This window comes from Euprymna scolopes, chromosome 5 (genome assembly GCF_053919585.1).
Source record: "Euprymna scolopes isolate OS-2025 chromosome 5, ASM5391958v1, whole genome shotgun sequence".
Lineage (NCBI taxonomy): Eukaryota > Metazoa > Mollusca > Cephalopoda > Sepiida > Sepiolidae > Euprymna > Euprymna scolopes.
The window spans coordinates 146,644,934-146,666,064 of NC_136486.1; the positions used below are offsets into that span (position 1 = coordinate 146,644,934).

Here is a 21,131-nt window from a genome sequence, read left to right on the forward strand (position 1 = left end):
ATGCTACATTACGTTGATGGGACAGAGGCTGAAGCTTGGATGATAGTTCATGACCTATTAGATTGGTGACTCTCTTTTGAACCTTGTCTAGGAGTGAGAGACTAGTACCAGATGCACTGCCCAAAATATGACAATACTCCATACATGGGCGAATGGTGGCCTTATAGAGGTACAGGACACTTTCAGGGGTCAGTAGCTTTCTAGCATGGTAGAAAGAACCTAGCTTTTTCGCAGCGGTCCTGGCAATGCTCTCAATATAATTGTTCCAACTCATGTTTCCTGAGAATGTTAGGCCGAGGAGTTTAAAAGAAGTACTCTCAGATAAAGAGTCTTTGGCCATTGCTATTGGTGGTAGAGAAGGTTTCTTGTAGTTATTGAAGGAAACAAGATTAGTCTTGGCAGCATTGAATGTGACCATTCATTTTTGTCCCCATTCCAGTACAGATTGGAGATCATTCTCTAGTGTTTCTGCCATTTCTTTAGATATGTGTTCATTTGTTTTCCTGTTGTGTCTGTTATAGAGCGTGGATTCATCAGCATATATACCCATCTCACAGACAATTTTGTCAGGGAGGTAATTTATGAATATTAGGAACAATAGAGGTCCAAGGATAGACCCCTGAGGCACTCCCGCATTTATATCATTGTTTAGATGTCGTGCCATCGAGGACAACCTGGATTTTTCTCTTATCTAAGAAGGATTTAATTATGTTAAGTATTCTTCCAGTGATACCGTATGATCTGATTTTTCTTAGAAGACCTTCGTGCCATACCCTGTCAAAAGCCTTAGATATATCTAGAGCTACCGCTCTACCCTCCCCTGCTTTGTCAAGTGAATGGTATATACGCTTGGAGATTACAGTTAAAATGTCTGCTGTGGAACTGGCTTGCCTAAATCCATATTGTTGGTCGGTAAGAAGTTTAGCATCTGTAAGGTGATGGACTAGAGCTTGGTTAATTATGGACTCAAATATTTTGGCAAAAAGTGTTTGGGAAAATGAGTCAAAAATAAAAAAAGTATACAAAATACTGTTAGAAACTTGCTTAATATATGTTACCGTGACACAGGCCGACATATTTGATGGGTTTTTAACAGTATTTTGTATATTTTTTTATTTTTAACTCATTTTCCCAAACTTATGTGTTCATCGGCGCCATTTTAAATTTTCCAATACATCAGTAAACACTTTTTCGAGCTGAATAAACATGCTACATTAAATAAAAACACTAACGCTTATCCAGTTAGGTGGAAAAGTAACTTATCTTGCCTTTGATAACATTTCTTTGTTATATATTTGTTATTTTTGACAACTTTTGCGAATCTATGTGTTAGTAATACAAACCCGAAGCTTCAATTTGAGTAATCGTGAGAAAAACGTGATGTCTTAGTGCATTTTAATTTAAAGGAGATATGAGGAGAATACCGAAAACGTCGTTTACGGCTTTAAAGATTTTGAAAGCTTTTAATTGGTTGATATAAAGTCGGTAAATTACGAATTCAAAGGAGTAAAGATGATGCGATATATTTTTTTTTAATGAGGTACGATTTCGACTTAACATCTACTTACATTCATGTAACCTAAAGAAAAAGCACGTTTGAAAATGTTTAAATATGCTACAAGAAGCGTCATTTTAAAATGGAGTTTTACTGGATGCGTCCCTATTCGTTAGGGTGCTAATGCACTTACTGATCCGCGCTATTTTTTTAATCGTATTTCCAAGTTTTTTTGTTTTTTTTTATTCAATTGTAAGGTTAAAGTACAGAATAGGTACAAAACACCCTCCCCTCCCATGTTAAGAATGGCTTTTTAAATAACTTTATTATCTCAGCACGGATCAATACGTGCACTAGTAGGTGTATCAGAATTTTGGGGGAATTTTTGACACCCCTAACAGAAAACTGTGAATAAAATATAAAAAAACTCATAATTTCTCTTTTTAAAGTAGATTGTTTATCTTCTGTATGGAATATACTTCCAAAATAAACTATTAAAGTTGTTTAAAAAATAATAGAAATATTTTTTATTTAAAAAAAAAAAACAGTGTTTACAAAGTGCCGGTGCGTGTTCAACCAGCCATTTTTTTTACATATGAAATCAATTGAATTTTACGAGTGAAACTTTTTTTTCAATTTTAAACTTTAAAAATCTATCAATTTTTCTATTGGTTCAATTTTTACGATATTTTCAGGGTCAATGTGAAATTTTATGCTCTTTCCAATAAACCGAATATAATATTTTTAGACAATTTTTTTTTTTTTTTAATTCACCCCCATTTTGAAATGTCTATTAAAATTTAAACTCACCTAAGTTTTATATATCACAAATTGAAGATAAAAGATCAATAAATAAAATATTCTAATTTAAAAAAAAAAAAAAAAGTAAATAAAAAATAAAGTGTTTTTTGGAAATTTACCCGTAAAGTCCAGTGTAAAACCATTTTTTTTTTAAAAACCACGTTGATTTTTTTTTCTTTTTAAATGAAAGCTCATGTTATGCTTATGTTGTCAAGTAAATACCGGATGCTGACGGCAATTTTTTCTATTTCATTTAATGTTTTCTTTTTTCAGATATTTAAAAAAAAATTCACCCGAAGTAGAAATAAGATATAATAATCAAAAAATAGTATCTCATTAAGAGAATTAAAAAAAAAATTAAAAAAAAAAAATCGGTCGACTTGGAAAAAACTTATAAGTTAATGTGTGCTTTTTTTCAGCTACGGAGGCCCAAAACTAATTTTAACAGCACGCAATAAAAAGATATTATGGTGTTTATAAGTCACCGTAAGATAATCGCGAAAAAAGAAAAAAAAAAGATTTCTCTCCTTTTATTTTAACAGTCAATAAATCTGAGTTTGCGTTTTTTTTTGGAATCCTTATTTAAAAAAGTATTTTATTTAAAAAGGACATGGAATATAAGTATAAATATGGATAAATTCTTAACAATGAACAATGGAAGTACACATTGAATAACATTTTTTTATAGGTAAGTGATTTTTTGGAATTTATATATATTTTTTATAATCGAACTAAGTAAAATTTTGTTGATTTTCTTTAAATCTTTTTAAAGAAAACCGAATTAAAAAAAATACAAATAATGCATAATTTGCTATTAAACTTGTTATTTTTTTTAAATTTGGCCTTTGCTCCTTTAATTGAAAAAAAATTAGAGTTTGAATTACATTTTTCAAGTAGTTATAAGCATAGGGAAAGATATTAAGTTGATTTATTCAAGTTCATATACAGCATTTTTAATGGCCAATTCTGATACACCTACAAATGCAGTGAGTGCACTAGTACCTTCGTTAGTATGGCTGTGAGGAAAAATGTATTAAAACATTTTGGCTTACTACGTGATGACTGATTTTTAAACAAACGTTCTTAGTGTTATATATATAATTGTCTCGGCCTAATACACTAATTTTATTCGTACTTTAACCTCTTTGAACACGTCATTTACCAGAAATAACTTATTTTCTTGGTTTCCTGTGAGCGCAGAGGTAAACACAGGGTCGGTTTTTAATGTAGCGAAATTCAGCTTGCAGCAATGTATACCCCGGATTAGGACAAAAATAAAAATGACCTCCGTCTAGACTGACTGAAGGGCATCATCATATCAGAGCAGACACACTTTGAACGATTTATTTGCAAAATAAAGAATTAGTTTAAATTTGGAGTAAATTACAAGGCCATAAAAAAATGGAGGTCATGGGTCATTCTTGTTTATAACTACTTTTAGCTAGAACTATTAGTCACCACACCGTTACTCTCGTGGGGTCATCATACTTAAAATATCCGTAAGATGTTGAAAATTTCAATTTTATTCATAATTTCTGGATTGAAATTAAAATTTATTGGTTATTGGTTTAAACAACAAAGCAGACATTTTGATCAGTAAAGTTCGATCTCAGGAGGCCATCCTTCAAAAATTACCCCCTCAGAAAGGGAATATTAGTTTATTACCGACCACTCCTTCCAGAAATGTCGACTGGTCCAATCTAGGCTATGTTTGATACTTTATAATTCAGAGTGCCTTATGGATTTTTTTCAATATAGACCGGCCTAACTTGGTTACAATCGAAGGTAGCTAAATAATGAGAACTTGAGATAAGAATGTAGTTTTGTTCGATACCAGCTGATTACATGTTGCCTGAAACAACAAAGCCGGGAAATGCAGACGTGTGCATTGCATTGCATCCTAGGTAACTTTTGCAAACAGAATGCCAAGATGAAATTGTAGCATCTGTTCTCCAGATGCTACACTTCAATTTCCTGTTCTGTCAATGGATGAGAAATCCTTCACGACTGAGACAATTTTTATTTTTGTTCCTAACAACTCTGAGGTATAACTAAATACGAACATTAGCGTAATAAAAGTCGTATTAATAAACATTTATTCGATCGTGGCTGCATTGGGTATTTTTTTTAGATTAGGTCCACCTCCGCAATTTTCTTTTAAATGATGACTTTTATAAGTTTTCTATGCTGAATACGGAAATCGCATTGAAATTTTGCAGAAATAAGTAGTTATAGAGATATAAAAAGTTGTATTATGCATTGTATTCTTTGGTGGGCATCGTTTTTATGTGCGTGCGCACGCTCCATAAACAAATCTACGCGCGTAGCAAAGATGGTCGCCAAAGAATACAATGCATAATACAACTTTTTATGTCTCAGTAACTAATTATTTCTGCAAAAGTTCAAGGCGATTTATGTATTCAGCATGGCCGAAAACCTTTAAAAGTCGCCATTTAAAAGAAAATTGTGGAGGTGGACCTAATCTGAAAATTTACCCTGCATTGTACCCAGTTAAAGGAACCAACACAGGTAATCTGGAAGAAAGAAAGAGCCTGTTTCCTCCGTTTGACTATAGGTGGCGTTACTGTCTGTCACTGTCCACCCAGTTACGGAAGCACAAAATGTATATAATAGCACCCTTGAAATAAAAATAAATGTTTTAATCATATTTTAATTTTAAACATGTTTTTTTTTTTTTTTTTTGCAAACATATTTAAGTTTTATTTTAACATATTTACGTTTTTTTTTGTTTTTTTTTAACAAACATATATAAGTTTATTTTTTCAAACATTTACGTTTTTTTTGTTTGTACGTTTTTTTGTTTTTTTTTGCAAGCATAAACTAAATGTTTTTGCTATATTTTTCTTTTAAAACATATTTATGGGTACAACCGTTTTTCCGCAAGTATTTTTTACGCTCTTATAATAATAAAAATAAAATCAACGTTTTTTGGGTTTGTATTACTGTACACAGATTCGAAAAAGTTGTCAAAAAACAAATATATAACAAATAAATGTTATCAAAGGTAAGATAAGTTATTTTTCTACCAAAGTGGACATATTTTTCGTGTTTTTATTTAATGTAACATGTTTATTCAGCTCGAAAAGCTGACAGTGTTTACCGATGTATTGGAAAATTCAAAATGGCGGCCGACTCTCTCTGGGAGAGGGCAAGTTTGGAAAAAGGTATTATAAATCATAAACTAGACAAAATACTGTTAGAAATTCGCTCAATATATGTTACCGTGACATAAGTTGACATATATTCGGTTGTTTTTTAATAGTATTTTGTCTAGTTTATTATTTATAACATCTTTTGCCAAACTTACCGTGTTAAAAAGACAGTCGGGCGCCATTTTGAATTTTCCAATACATCGGTAAACACTGTATGTTTTTCGAGCTGAATAAACATGTTACATTGAATAAAAACACAAAAAATATATCCAGTTAGGTAGAAAAGTAACTTATCTTGCCTTTGATAACATTTGTTATATATTTGTTTTTTGACAACTTTTTCGAATCTATGTGTACAGACAGTAATACAAACCCCGTTTTTTCTTTTTATGGACCCCTTGCTTTTTTCTTAATTTTTCTGCACTTATTTTACCTTTTCCGCGAGTATATTATATATATATATATATATATATATATATGCGCATCAAAGAAAAAAAAAAAAACCTAAATATATTGGAAAAAATAAAACAAATATGTTTGCAAAAAAAAAGAAAAAAACATGTTTAAAATTAAAATATAACAAAAACATTTTTATTTCAAGGGTGCCATTATATACATTTTATTTTTGTGCTTCCATAACTGGGTGGACAGACAGTAACGCCACCTATAGTTAAACGGAGGAAACAGGCTCTCTTTCTTCCAGATTACCCCAACACATTAATAATGAGATAAATCATAAGACTGAAAGTCAGCAGCAAACGGTGTTCTGTCACATTCAGTTCCTGATAGTAAACTTTATCCGTAATATACCTTCCGGTGATTGTTTCAATTTGAAATTTATTCAATTTTTAGGTGAGAAAACAGAATAATTAACAAAGCCCCTCTCCATGTTAAGAATAGCTTTCTAAATAAACTTATCACAGCAGCAGCACGGTCCTAAAGCTGTAAAAGATTATTAAGAAGGGCATTTTAACATGCAGATAGTTTGTTAACGCTGATGTTGCACGTCAGCTCTTCTTAAAATTATAAAAATACACCTTGCTTGTGAATGTTAAACTGCAATAGAGCCAAATTAAAAAAAAATTAGTGAACATTTTCGCAAACCAGAAGAGTAAACGACCCAAAATACGAAGTCTTTAATATCAAGAACTGAATCTGACCGAACCCCGTTTACTGTAGACTTCGAGTCGTGCATTTTTCTGGTTTGTCATTAATATCAGATAACATTATAAAAATAAACATTTTACTTACCTCTGGTGTTAATGCCGCCGTAGGTAGTGTATTTGTTGGCACTACTGCGACCACGGCGGGCGTTGGAGACGGACATGAAGCCGTGGTGGTTGAGGATGTCGTCGTCGTGGTCGTTGTTGTCGGAAGGGAAGGAGGGGGACTCATTATGGTGGTCGCCATCATGTTCTCAAACTTTAAAAATATTGTATCTACACATCAACTACTGGAAATCTTTCCTTACTATTTAAAATATAACAAGTAAAACTCTAAACTTACAACTTCATTTCTCAAACTATAAGTTACATAAGAATATTTTTTTATTAAAAAAAAAAAAAAGCAAGGAAGCTCTTCAGTATGTATTAAATATGTTTACTATATTTAAAATACGAACAAAGCTAATATTCTACTATAAAAATGTAATTACTTACTAATTTAGTTTACTAGCAAATGCATCATAAGAAGTACCAGTAAAAAAAAATATGCAGAGTCACAAAGAAGAAAAGAAAATGAGATCTACAGGAGAAAATAACTTACAGCGTGATTTTGAGTGACAAGATGGCCGACCGGAAATGTTTTTTTACGCATGCGTAAATCTAATTTTCAACAATAACCGGAAGTTAAACGTTATGACGTCACATCAAAATAACGAAAAGAAAAAAAGTAGAAACTTTCTTACTAAAATTTTTTATTCATATAAAATATTTTTCAAATTGAATTTTTAAATTCTTGAATCCTGTCATTTTATACATTTTTTAAGTTATCTTTTTTGCTTTTAAGAAATACAGTGATATATTATATTCTTGTTTTAGTTAAACAACAAAGAAATTATACGTATTTATTCACTTTTTTTTCTTTCCTGGAGAAAACTTGAAATTTTCTCGGAAATAAACTTAATTATGTTACGGAAACGGCGGGAAAGCAAACCTCGTATGCAGACGAGAAAAAAAAAGGACGTCTGAAACTAAACAAAAATGTATTGACTTTTTTTTTTTTTTTGTTATTTTGTTGGATTTTAATTTCATTGTTATTCTTATGAATTTATAGATATTTATTTTTTGTTTTAATTGTTTTAGCATTACGTACATTATTTACGATTTTTTTTTTAATTTAGGATTAGCGTTGGGATTAATGTAGGTCATTACTCATGCTTTCATCGGTTTTTGCATTTTTTTTTTTTTTGTTTTTTTAGTTTTTTGTTAGAAATTAGTTGGTATGAGTTAGATTTGGGGTTTGTATTACTGTACACATAGATTCGAAAAAGTTGTCAAAAAACAAATATATAACAAATAAATGGGGTTTGTATTACTGTACACATAGATTCGAAAAAGTTGTCAAAAAATAAATATATAACAAATAAATGTTATCAAAGGCAAGATAAGTTACTTTTCTACCTAACTAACTGGATATATTTTTCGTGTTTTTATTCAATGTAACATGTTTATTCAGCTCGAAAAGCATACAGTGTTTACCGATGTATTGGAAAATTCAAAATGGCGGCCGACACTCTCTTTAACATGGTAAGTTAAGGAAAAGATGTTATAAATAATAAACTAGACAAAATACTGTTAGAAATTCGCTCATTATATGTTACCGTGACATTAGTTGACATATATTCGGTGTTTTTTTTAATAGTATCTTGTATAGTTTATTATTTATAACACATTTTCCCAAACTTACCATGTTAAAGAGAGTGTCGGCCGCCATTTTGAATTTTCGAATACATCGGTAAACACTGTATGCTTTTCGAGCTGAATAAACATGTTACATTGAATAAAACCACGAAAAATATATCCAGTTAGGTAGAAAAATAACTTATCTTGCCTTTGATAACATTTATTGGGTTTGTATTACTGTACACATAGATTCGAAAAAGTTGTCAAAAAATAAATATATTACAAATAAATGTTATCAAAGGCAAGATAAGTTACTTTTCTATCAAACTGGATATATTTTTCGTGTTTTTATTCAATGTAACATGTTTATTCAGCTCGAAAACCATACAGTGTTTACCGATGTATTGGAACATTCAAGATGGCGTCTGATTCTCTCTTTAACACGGTAAGTTTGGGAAAAGATGTTATAAATAAAAAACCGGATAAAATACTGTAAAAACTCGCTCAATATATGTTACCGTGACATAGGTTGACATATATTTGGCGGGTTTTTAATAGTATTTTGAATAGTTTTTTATTTATAACACCTTTTTCCAAACTTACCATGTTAAAGAGGGTGTGAGACACCATCTTGAATTTTCGAATATATCGGTAAACACTGTATGTTTTTCGAGCTGAATAGATATGTTACATTGAATAAAAACACAAAAAATATATCCCGGTTGGTAGAAAAGTAACTTACCTTGCCTTTGATAACATTTATTTGTTATATATTTGTTTTTTGACAACTTTTTCGAATCTATGTGTACAGTAATACAAACCCGTAATAAAATACTTTTTACAGTAGCCAATAAAACAAAATCTAATAAGTTCCACGCAATCGGCCAAGCTCCAACCTCTGTCCCATCACAACAATGTTGCATCGTTGTGCCTGTTTTACAAGTACAGTGGTACCTCGGTACTCGACCATAATTCGTTCCAAATGTTCGTTCGAACATCGAAATGTTCAACAAAAAGTTCCTTTTTATCTGTACACTTTGAGGATTTTATACATTTAATTGTATAGAAAATCACCAAAAAACATATATTAAGATGATCACAATAATGTAATCTATACATGCACTAAGAGAGTAAAATGTATGTAATATGTTGCGTACCAGGATATAAATACCCTGGCTCGCTACAAGAAAAAATAATGAAACGAATTGAATGAAGGAAACAAAAACTCAATTGCGGGAATAAAATAAACATGTCGTTTATTTTCTGTTGAGAAATGAAAGTTTTGGGTGTACACGTATTCATTCGGCCGTTGACGACTACGCGCGTGGAAGGAAAGGGGAATGCAAGAGAGAAACGCGAAGTGGCAAGCCGGCCTGTAGAAAGAGAGGGTTAAGCTCAGTAGAGAGTCGCGCACATGTCTGTTGATGGACCAAAGCCGAAGGGGAGATAGAGTGAGAAAGTCAATCCAGGTTATGAAGATAGAAAGCGTATAAAGTGTACGTACTGTCTGTTGGCTTTTTGTCCCACATAGTAGCAAGTGGTGTGAGATACATGCGTGCGCGCGCCTGCCGAAAAGGCACGCTGTCGGTCCGTAGACCAACCAGCTCGGAAGCTGGTCTAAAAAGGATTGGAAACAGCTTGTCTCTTCCTTTTATAGGTGTTTCCGGTGTGTCTTTTGCGCATGTGTGGATTTCCATTGAAAGGGGAAGTGACGTCCATGCGTGCGTGTATGTGCGTACGTTAGCGTGTGTGTGTGTATACCTGGATGTGAGTGTATGTACGCAAACGTGAATATGTGTACGTGTCTGGACGTGGGCGCGTATGTATATGACAAGTAATATAGCTTGAGATGTGAACACGTTTTTGTGTGAGACTAGAAAAGGCTCACGCAAATTACAACAGCGTTTATTTCTTACCTTTCAATGATCAGCTGATTGCGCAAGTGGGTGGATGAAGGGAGGGATGGGGGGGGGTACTGCTTGGAAGGAGAATCCGCTCATTAAAACAGAAGGCAAATCGTAATCTGGGGTTTTCTCTTTGGTAAATTTGTTGGATGGTTTCTGAATGGATGTTCTTTACGTGTAAAATATTTATCCAATGAAAGTTGTTTTTTTTCTATTGTTCAACACTTTATGAAAATGGCACATGACATCGTCATTAAATATGTCTAGATGTCTAGCAATATCCGGATGATATTTAACCACAAATGCTTTGATATCATTCTTCTTGTTGCATATTTCTTTCAGTACTGTTGTTGGTGCATCTTCCTTCTGTTCCTCTTCCTCTGAATCTTCCTCCTCAACAGACTTATTTTGTTCATTTTGAAGATAAAGAAGTTCTGTTGTCAGCTGAGATGCATGCTCTTCCAGTAGTTTCTCAACATCATGGGTGTCCACCTCCAAACCTAGGCTTTCACCTAGAAACACAATATCCTCAATTGCTTCAGCTTCCACAAAAGCAACCTCCTTACTGAGACCTGCATTATCGTCAAACCCTTCAAATTCACATTCTGTAACAATCGGGCCATAATTTCCTCCAAGCAGAATTCATGGTCCTATAAGAAACATCAGACCATGCTTTATGAACAAGAATTCTGTTGTGGATGATATTAAAATGATTTCTCCAGAAATCATGTCTCAGTTCGGTGTCATTGGTCACCTTGAAGTATATTCTAAACAAAAACTTTGTGTAGAGCTTCTTAAAATTAGTAATAACCTGTTGGTCCTTTGGCTGAATTAAAGGTGTGGTATTAGCAGGCAAGAACATGATTTTTATGAAATCATATTTTCCTGTTAAATCCGCTTCCAAAGATGGAGGATAGGCAGGAGCATTATCCATTATCAAGAGGCATTGTTTAGGCAACATTTTCTTTTCCAAATATTTTTCAACAGTAGGGGCAAACACTTGAAAAACCTATTCAGTAAAGAATTGCTTGGTCAACCAAGCTTTAGAATTTGCTTGCCACATAACAGCTAAATTACTTTTGATCACTTTATGTAACTTGAATAGATAAACAGTAGCTTCACCTTACAATCTCTGCTAACAATAGTGTGTACCTATTTTTCATTGGTTTATGTCTAGAAAGTGATTTCTCTTCTCTTGCAATGAAGGTCCTGTTTGGCATTCTCTTCCAAAATAACCCCGTCTCATCATAATTAAAAATCTGCTGAGGTAAACACATCTGCTGCCACTTTATCCGAACTTGCCACCTCTCCGTGTCAGACAATGCTACAAATACCACCTCTCCTTTTGAATTTCTCGAATTATCCTCTTCTAGCTTTAAATTCAAATTTCTCATCACTTGTGAAAGGATTTAATTTCAATAAATCATTGTAAATATGTTTTGCTTTTTGGCACACACTTTCCTCACTTACATTGTCTCCAGCTAACGCCAATTACTTTATGTAAATAAAAGTTAACTTTTCTACTTTCTCTAGTAACTGTGGCCTTTGTTTAGTAATTGTAAGCACATCTTTAGCTACATCACTAGATTTAATAGAATCTTTATGCTTTAAAATAGTTGATTTTGTCATTCATATTCCTTTGCAAGCGGTGACACATATTCTTTGTTTAAATTTATCTACCAGTTCCTTTTTAAATTTGATCGTCATTCGTACAGTTTTCCGTTTTGCACTCTCTTTACTGCTTTTATTTCTCTTTTCTTTTTATTCAGTGGTAACAAAATGCCCATTTCTTCTTTGTTTCTAAAGTCTTTACATGATGCTAATTTGAACAACAAAGTTTTTATTCTTGTGCAATTATTTTCTGTTGTCCCGAGATACGTCCGCTTCGTTTGTCGTATTGAAGTCTACTGACCTTTTTTTTTTTTTTTAACTTTTTGGACACCTCAAGGTCCTTTGACGTCCCACACAAAAAAAGGGTTGACCAATCGAATTGTGTGGTTCTGGTGCCACGCTGATGTGCTAAAAATGACTCAGACACTGTCTAGACTGTCGAAACAGAATTCATGGTCCTATAAGAAACATCAGACTATGCTTTATAAACAAGAAATATGTCGTGGACGATGTTAAAATAATTTCTCCAGAAATCATGTAGGGTCAGTTTAATGTCATTGGTTACCTCGAAACAAAAACTTTGTGTCCAAGGTTTTGTGATGATGCTGTTCTAAATATTTGCGTCGCAAAGTTCAGACTCATGTGGTGATGTCACCAGAGTGGGCTTGGGTCGTCACACTATACTTCAAAAGTATAACGGCCAGTATGAATTACAATGTTCAATTGAGGAACACCACTACTTGTTTACATTTGAAGCAAAGCCGGCAGTTTGAACTCCGAAATTTTGTTCAAATACTGAGGCAAAAAACATCTCCAACTTATGGTTTGGACACCGAGTTGTTTGACCACCGAAACTTTCAGCAACCGAGGTATCACTGTACTTTAATAGAATGTGCTCTGATGAACTCATAGCACTTGTGCCACCTCGACATACATAATCCTGACTAACCTGACCTGCAGCAAAATTGTACCCCTTCATTGTTGAGGTCCCTAGATATCAAAAGGCCTTCTCTAATAGTTTTTTTCACTCGAATTGCTAGACCTTGGCATTCCTCTTCTATTTCCTGGTTTCCTGACTATACTAACCTGTAGAAATTTAAATGTAATTTGAACAGACATCTTGCTGCTCAAATTCCAAATAGTAGCTCTATCAATATGCTGTTACATTTTTGACTACTACTTCTAAGAAATAGGAAGGATTAACAAAACTAAGTTGGATTTTTAATTGCTTATTTTATTGTAAAAGTTTGTCTACAAAGAAATTTTTTGTGTGGAACAGCATCCTACATGTGCGTCTCTTCACATCTTGTTTGAGAGAGAGAAAGAAAGAAATAAAGCTAGGAGTTTTGGATACAAAAATATCTTAAAATAAAATAGATCCTGCTTTTGTTTCTGTGGCTGTTACACTACTTCCCCGCAAACAAACAAACTCTTTATCTTTTTTCCATGTCACTGCTCTACCAGAAATTCTCGTTTTCAGTTTGTGTTCATGTACTTTTTCAGGAGGTAAACAATCAGGCTTGTTATTTGCATTGGTAGTTGTATTTTGTGTATGTTTTTTTTTTTTTTTTAGTGTAAGGTTTTAAACGATCTACTGAAACTTGTGTATGGGTGTTTTCATTAGTTTCTACTAAGTTCGTTCGTTCGAGCACTGTGTAAGGACCTGAGTGGGGTGCTTCTAGTGGTTTTCGTACACGATCAATTCTGATCCAAACTTTTGAACAAGTTTGAAGTTGATGTGGCGCATATTGATTTTTTCTGAATAATGTGAATTTCTTGAATTCTGGAAAGGACTGTATTTCAGGGTCTGATTTTTGTGCATCTGCCAGTGCTGGTAGACCATATATATCTATCTGTACAACAAGTATTGGGCAAGACAGACAATCTGCAACCACATTTTGGCTACCTTTCACATGGGCTATGTCTAAAATTAATTCTGTAATAATTGCTAGTTGGTTTTGCTGTCTGTCTGACTTGGCAGTTTTTAGACTATGGAATGCACTGCATATGGGTTTGTGGTCCGTCAGAAGTAATACTTGACAATCTTCTATTAGGTGGCAAAAGTGAAATACAGACACATATGCCACCAACAGTTCACAATCAAAAGTGGGATATCTATTCTGTGTTGCTGTTAGTTTCTTTGAAAAGAATCCTATTTGGTATTGGATTTCCATTCACGACCTGATGCACCTACTACATATTTGCTACTGTCTGTGACCAGTTGATATTGTGTACAATCTGGTCGAGGATGGGATAATTCCATTAGTTTACCAAATACTTTTATAATATTAGAGAAGGATTGTGTTTCCACATTATTCAAAACTAGTCTGAGTGCCTGACGTTGCCCGAGTGTTTGGAGGTGTGTGTTAAGCAAAAAAAAAAAAAAAAATGGTAGTAGGCAGGCAGGCTCGAACCTGTACCGTGAAATAGGAAAAGAACATGAAAAAAAAAATTTGACATCTTTGCTGTTACGCCCATCGCCAAACCAGAAGTGATGAATGTTTAAATTAAGGCTAGTCAATTGAAAAGAGGGGTTGACTTTTGAAAATAACGGCGAAAAAAAGCGACCCCTTCCTGTAGAAAACTACCCAGTTGAGGGTGAAGGAATTAATATTTTAGCCAATTTTTTGATATTTGTCATCTGAAGAGTCGAACTTCAAAACGATACCGATCTCATGAAAACCGTTGCCTCTGTTGAAAGCAGACATACATACATACATACATACATACATACATACATACATACATTTAAACAGACAGGTGAGGTTTATATTATAGATAATCAATCCTTTAGGTGTTAACCGCATTCTTTCAGATAATGGTAAAACTAAACCCACAAATTCCGGTATTAATACTAAGAAATCAGCATAGGCTTTTGGCATCCTTAGGACACAGGAAGGATTCTATTTCTTTTACTTTATTAGTAGTTGGTGTGATTCCCTTTGAATTAATCCTAAAGCCCAAGAAATCTAGTGACATTACATCAAAAATGATTTGGATGTTGATATTTTTAAGTTGTAAGATTCTAAAAACTATGTCTATATCTTTCTTGTGAGAATGTTTGTTGTTGTTGAAAATTAAAATATCATCTATGCACATAAAACACAGTCTATACCTCTAAAAATTTTGTCCATATATCTTTGAAATGTTGCTACTGAGTTTTTGATCCAAAAGGCATAAATTCATAATGAAAGTCCACAGAGAGTTTGTTGTTTTAATTGTTTTAATTGCTCTTAACCCAATCATCTGGTTAAGCTGGTCCCCCCTTCCCAATCTTTTACAAAAAACACCCGTCTAGCTGAATCCACTGTCAAAAACTTTCCCCGCTCTTTATCTATGCCTAAATCAAAACGTAGATTCCATGAACAAAGCTTCTTTCTTAGAACGGCACGCCTGTGGAACTCTGTTCCGTCTGCCTGCTTCCCTTCTGACTACAACTTGGATGTCTTCAAGTCCAATGTAAACAAATTCCTGATGAACCGCCCCCTTAAGTAGACACTCTAAAATATCCACACTAACGTACTGTACTTACAATAACCCTTATCCATGAGTGGCTTCCGGGCCTTGATAAGTGGTGACCACCTTGTAAAAAAAAAAAAAAAAAAGCACTGACAGTTTGAACAACCACTCAGTGATGTATATGTGTATCAATGGAGTGATGCATGATGCATTGATTGACTTTGTGAGGAGTTCGGTTTGTGGTCCTTCAATGGATGCAAGATAGAGGTGCTGATCATTGTTGGAAAGAACATGACCAGCAGGAGAGTGGCTAAGAGAATTCCCGAAGTGGTGAAGATGCTGGCCATGGATTGAGATCTATTGGGGTTAGATCTCCTGCTTGGACTTTGCATCATCCATCTATTGGGCAGTGTTGATATAAATGAACATGGTTAGGTCAATCACTCAAATGAAGTTACCAGTGTCGGTGCTGTTATCACATTGAAAATAGAATGGCCTGATATTATAACTCAACTAAAAAACATTCAACTACGACCAGGAAATGGAACTCTAAAAAACATAAACACATTTCTAACTTTAGAGTTGGAGGAGCATTTAGCATTGGAAGAGAGTCACTGATACAACATGCTCATATTTTTATAGACCTAAGGGGCGATAACACTTGCTCCTTCCAGTTAATCCAAGGGGAATAACTGGCACCTCTACATGCTCCCCTTCCCGTGACCATGGAATGTATGAATGTGGTCAATTTCCTCAGTCTGGAAATTTATGCAACTTCCCATGCATTCGTGGGGACAGACCTCTTGGCATTCACCTTGTACGACAGGATGCTTGTCTTTCTGGTGGTTGGCCGACTGCTTGCAAATATCCTCCACTGTCATTTTCCCCCTTGTCTGTAATGTCATCCACTTCCATTTAATCATCTCAACTGTGTTGTGGATCCACCTCCCAACTGATTTCCATTGGTTCATTGGAGATCTGATTCCGTGGTGGTTATAGATCTTGAGGTAGCTCTGGTATACCCGATATGGTGTGAAATGGGCCATCCACAACGTGGTAGATTTTCCAAAGGAATCAACGGTTACCAAGCCACTACCATTCACTCCTACCTAGTATTGTCGGTTACCCTGTGTTTCTATGATCTTCTCCATTTTTGTCCACCAACGGGGATGTTTACCCTCCTGGTTCTGGATCAGGACTGAGTCTCCAACCTGATGTTCACTGAGTGGACGGCAGTGCTGATTTTAAAACTGTTCATTCCGCATGTGCCTTTTAGCCATTGCCAGCTCTCTTAGTTTGCCTATCTCCTTCCATTGCTTCCATGTTCAGTACCCGTACTTCAGGAGAGAGAGATGATCCTTAATGACTCTACCGGCCTGGGACATGTCCTGGATGGGAGTGTTATGATGGGTCAGTAGTGCTCCAGCAGCCCTATCATGGCATAAGCATTCACCATTGACTGTGTTATTGAGAAGTATTCATATTACTGTCTTCATGGCTAACTCTGCATGCCTATTATTTTGTGGGTAGTAGGCTGATGATGTTTATTTTTGAATACCCCAGTCTCTCAAAAAGGAGTTGCATTCTTGTGATTCGAATGGGGGTCCTCTATCTGATGGTTATCTCATTGGGTGCATTGTATGTGCAGAAACATTCTTAGCATGTCACAAATGCTTCTAGCTTTCCCTGATGACATCAAAACCACTTCTACCCATCCCGTATACCAGTCGGCATATACTAAATAGCTTTTGCCCTGTATGTTTGCAAAGTCTACCACTACTTGTTGGAGTGGAAATTCTGGTTCAGTCAGCAACATTAAAGGTTATCTTGGCTGGGAGAGTGTTATTGTGTTGCAATTGCAGCATTGGGACCTAGTTTGCCTGATGCTGGCCAGAACAATCGCTGCCTTGTGTTTGCCAGCATGCCGTTTACCCCCTGATGTGTGGTATAGAGTGATTCTAACATCTTCATTCAGAGTTATTGATTGTTACCTCTGCTAAACAGTACAATTTCTTGTGCATTGGGCAGAACACCTGAGCTATGGATGAGAGGTTGTTCCTTGATTTGGGGAAACCGTTTTGGATTATGCCTGCTAAGGCCCAGCTTTCTGCATCAGTCGCCATGGTGGCAACAATCCTCTCCCATGTGATAGCTTTTAGCTTGGGGTCACTTCCGTATGTCAATGAGAACACGGCTTTCACTGCGGTTTTGATAGTCTGAGCAGAGTCCTCATGTGGGGTGCCTTCAGGATATCGGGATGCACAGTGAAGTACTAATTTAATTCTCTAGGATGGTGCTTTATCTTGAATCTGTATATCAGCATCCTCTCTTTAAAATTAAATAAGCGGGGTTTTTTAATATTTTCTAAGGCCTGGTCTGAAAATATTTTTATGAGTGGTAAATGATCCACTGTCACCAATAAATCCGGGCACCCAAGTATAAACATTTGGCATGACTCTAGCCTGTAGGCAAGGGGTAAGGCTTCACCTTCCACTGGTGCATATCAAGATTCTGCCTCACTGGTGAAATGGGAACCGGTCAGAATAATCTTCCACTCCATTTTTAGCTCATCAGGATATCTACAATGTTTTTGAAATAGAAAATAGGAAATTCCTTTTTTACTATAGTTAGTTGCCAATCTGGTTAGTCTGTTCATTTCAAACGTTTGAATGCCCATTCCAATTCCCTCTACTATTATCCTCTTTGATTCTAGAAATAAGCATTCCAGAGTGACAAGCAAAGCTGCTTTTACTCATATCTTACTCTGGTATTCCAAATTCGTCAGTACAGCGACCAACCATGTCCTCTGTGTAGTCTACTTCTTGTCCACATGTTTCGCTATTACATTTAATCTTAAATTGGCAAAATATAATTTGGCCATGTAAATGAGACAGAAAGTGTGTTATTGGCTCACTAATTTCTTGTGTTGTCGAGTGGAATTTGTTCTTGTGTATTCCCTTATGTAACCCTTTCACCGTTACCAATCGTATTTGTTGCACAATGTACTCCTCCATGACAGATTTGAGTATGGCTGGTCCCATCAAGTCAAACATTAACCTGTTTGCCTCGTAACTCATTCTATATAGTAACTGAATTGTCCAGTTGGCACATGTCTTTATAATGAATCCAGGAATAGTGATCATTTTTCTTCAGTGGCATCTAGCCTGACGAAGGTTATTCCAGTTTTTTGTATTTTTATAGACCTAAGGGGAGATAACTCTTGCATGCTTCTGGTTAGTCCTAGGGGCATAACTGTCACCCCTACACTAACGTCCGTGCCTTTTTCTCACTTCAAACTTTCTACAAACAAGAACATTTAACTCTCCAACTACAGACACAAACAATTCTCTCACGCAAATATCTGAGGAGAACTGAATAATGATAATGTGTTCGCCATCGCGTCTTCTGTATACATATGTTCAATACAAGCATTTACCAATAAAAACAAAGTAACAACTTGATCACAAATGAAGTATACAAAACACATTTATTGGTTGGGAACCTGACTAGATGTGCTCTGAAATTCTATCCATTGAGAATGTATAACAAAATCTGCAAATGATGTGTGTATGCGTGTATAAGTTTAATATCTACCAGAATTGATAGTTAACATTTTGTGTGAATGTGGGGGCAGACTGTCAGCACATAATCAGCAGTCTCCTCTCCCAGTCTGCAGGTTGTGTCCATTGCATGTTTGTCTTTGAAGAGCTCTGTTGAGGTTCACCTGTTTGCTTAAGGGAACAATGGAAGTAGAATGTCACTGTAAACTTCAAATATATCCTATTTTGATGAAAATTAAATCATATGTATAAAAATTTCAAGGGAAGACAATGGAAGTAGTTTTGAATCTTTCAGTGTCTTGCTTAGGATGCTATGAAGGACAAAATTCTTAAATTTTCACAATGATGTACATTATGAATGAAAGAGATAAAAACATGGTTAACATTTTTATATATTCACATGTTTACAGCATTACCTACCTTTCTTAATACATTTACACACATTCACAACGCCAGAGGGCGTTTTTAGACCCAACTTATCACTCATTTGGTAATATAAGCTGTTGCTACTATTGATGGTATAAAAAGTGTTGCACAGGCAAAATTTACTCTCTTTCTTCTGGGCCTGGCCTCGACAGAGAACACACCACAAATTTTCTTTGTTGACTTGTGCCTCTCTATTTCTTTGATTCATTGGAATACATTTTATGGAAATACTTATAAAAGAAGCACAAGAATGCTACATTGCGGTGATGCAACAGAGGTTGAAGGTTGGCAGACAGTGCAGGATCTATTAGGTTAGAAATTCTTTTTGCATCTTGCCCAAGATGAAGCAGCTAATGATAGTCTCCCCGTAAGCTACTCCCCGGCTTTTTAGAAACTTCTAATTTGGTATACATGTTGAACATCATTTTTTCATGGGTTGCTTTTTTTTCCTTTTCTTTTTTTCTATGAAGACATGATTATAAACAGATGTTTCTAAAAATAAATCTGCTTTTGATTACCCCCCCTCCCCAAAAAATAATAAATCACTCTGCAGTTAGTTTCAAAAAATGGAATGGAGAAAACAATTGCTATTTTATTAATAACAGCACATATTTTTTGGCAAATCAAGAAAGAAATATTAAAATTAATTTTAACTTTTTTAAATAAATTTTAAATAAATATTTAAATAAATTTTAACATGTCAATACAATTAGCCAATCAATAATCAGCTGTCAGTAGAGGACGGATTTCAATGAATGAAGTTCTCTGAAACTAGGAAAAACAAAGTGTGTTAAAGTTGAAAACCCTGTAGACAATCTTACTTCCACTTCTACCCTTTCCTCTTCAGTTTCATTGTCGTCTGTGCTCATATCCACACAAAACGTTTTGACATTACCCCATCTCCGCCGCCCCCAAAACATTAGCGAAAACAAAAAACGAAAAAGATGTTAACCCACTTGACTTTTTTTGCAAAAAAATGTATATTTTTGTACAGTTGTTACCATGTATTCCTCATAAAATATTATTTGTTTACAAAATTCATTGAAAAAAATTTTCTTGAAACTAAAAAATAATCTGTTTTCTTTGTTTCCATGTTTTCGTCATAAAAAAATTACTTATTAATTGAAAGACACAAATAAAACAATTTATTTGAGATTTTTCTTGGAAATAAAAACAAACTTCTATATACTTTTCTTAATAAAAAAAATGTACGTATTTTTCTTTTGTAAAATTAAACTTATGGTAACTATTTTTCTTCTTTTACATAAAAACATTTTTTCCCACAATTTTATTATTTTGTCTCCTTCTGATTTACAATGCCACTTTTGAATTTATCATCTCTGGCAGTCTTCATGTTATCAGCATTTTCTGGCTGCTTCAGTAATCATGTCATGAAGACAAGGCATGTAGCCACTTGATGTAAGAAGCTACCAGATCAGGCTGTCTGAAGATATTGGCTTCCTGAGACGAAATGAATTTGACATTAATGCTTTTTGTTTTCTACTTCCTTTTGCAAAACTGAATTATGTTCTGCAAAACCAAAGACAAAAACTACAATCCACTTGTTCTCCCCTAGTGATTGAAGATACAAAAAGCTTAAAGAATAAAAAATCTTCCACAAAATAACTGAATACAACATAAATACTATTTCCAAAATAACTGGATTCGGCATTAAATAACCAGAAAAGGGTTGATATGCTGTAAAACAAAGCAACCAAACCAAACCAAACCAAAAATGATTATCACAAAGATTGGAGATGGCTATTAACCTTAGCCTTGAAAAGATCATGGCTTTAGGTAGGAGGAAAACAATCAGCAGGAAAAGAGTTCCACAAATCTGTAGTTCTTGGAAAAAGCTA

At 34.5% G+C, this 21,131-nt stretch overlaps 1 protein-coding gene across 1 annotated transcript in view; it reads right to left on the bottom strand.

Moving 5' to 3' along the window:
* LOC145277008 (cleavage stimulation factor subunit 3-like) overlaps positions 1–7,270 on the bottom strand; it is a 220,897-nt gene extending 213,627 nt beyond the window's left edge. Inside the window, exon 1 of the mRNA XM_080128604.1 lies at positions 6,721–7,270. Coding sequence (XP_079984730.1) covers positions 6,721–6,882 — 162 coding nt within the window. The 5' untranslated portion in view covers positions 6,883–7,270. The remainder of the gene's footprint in view (positions 1–6,720) is intronic.
* Between the last annotated feature and the right edge of the window lie 13,861 nt (positions 7,271–21,131).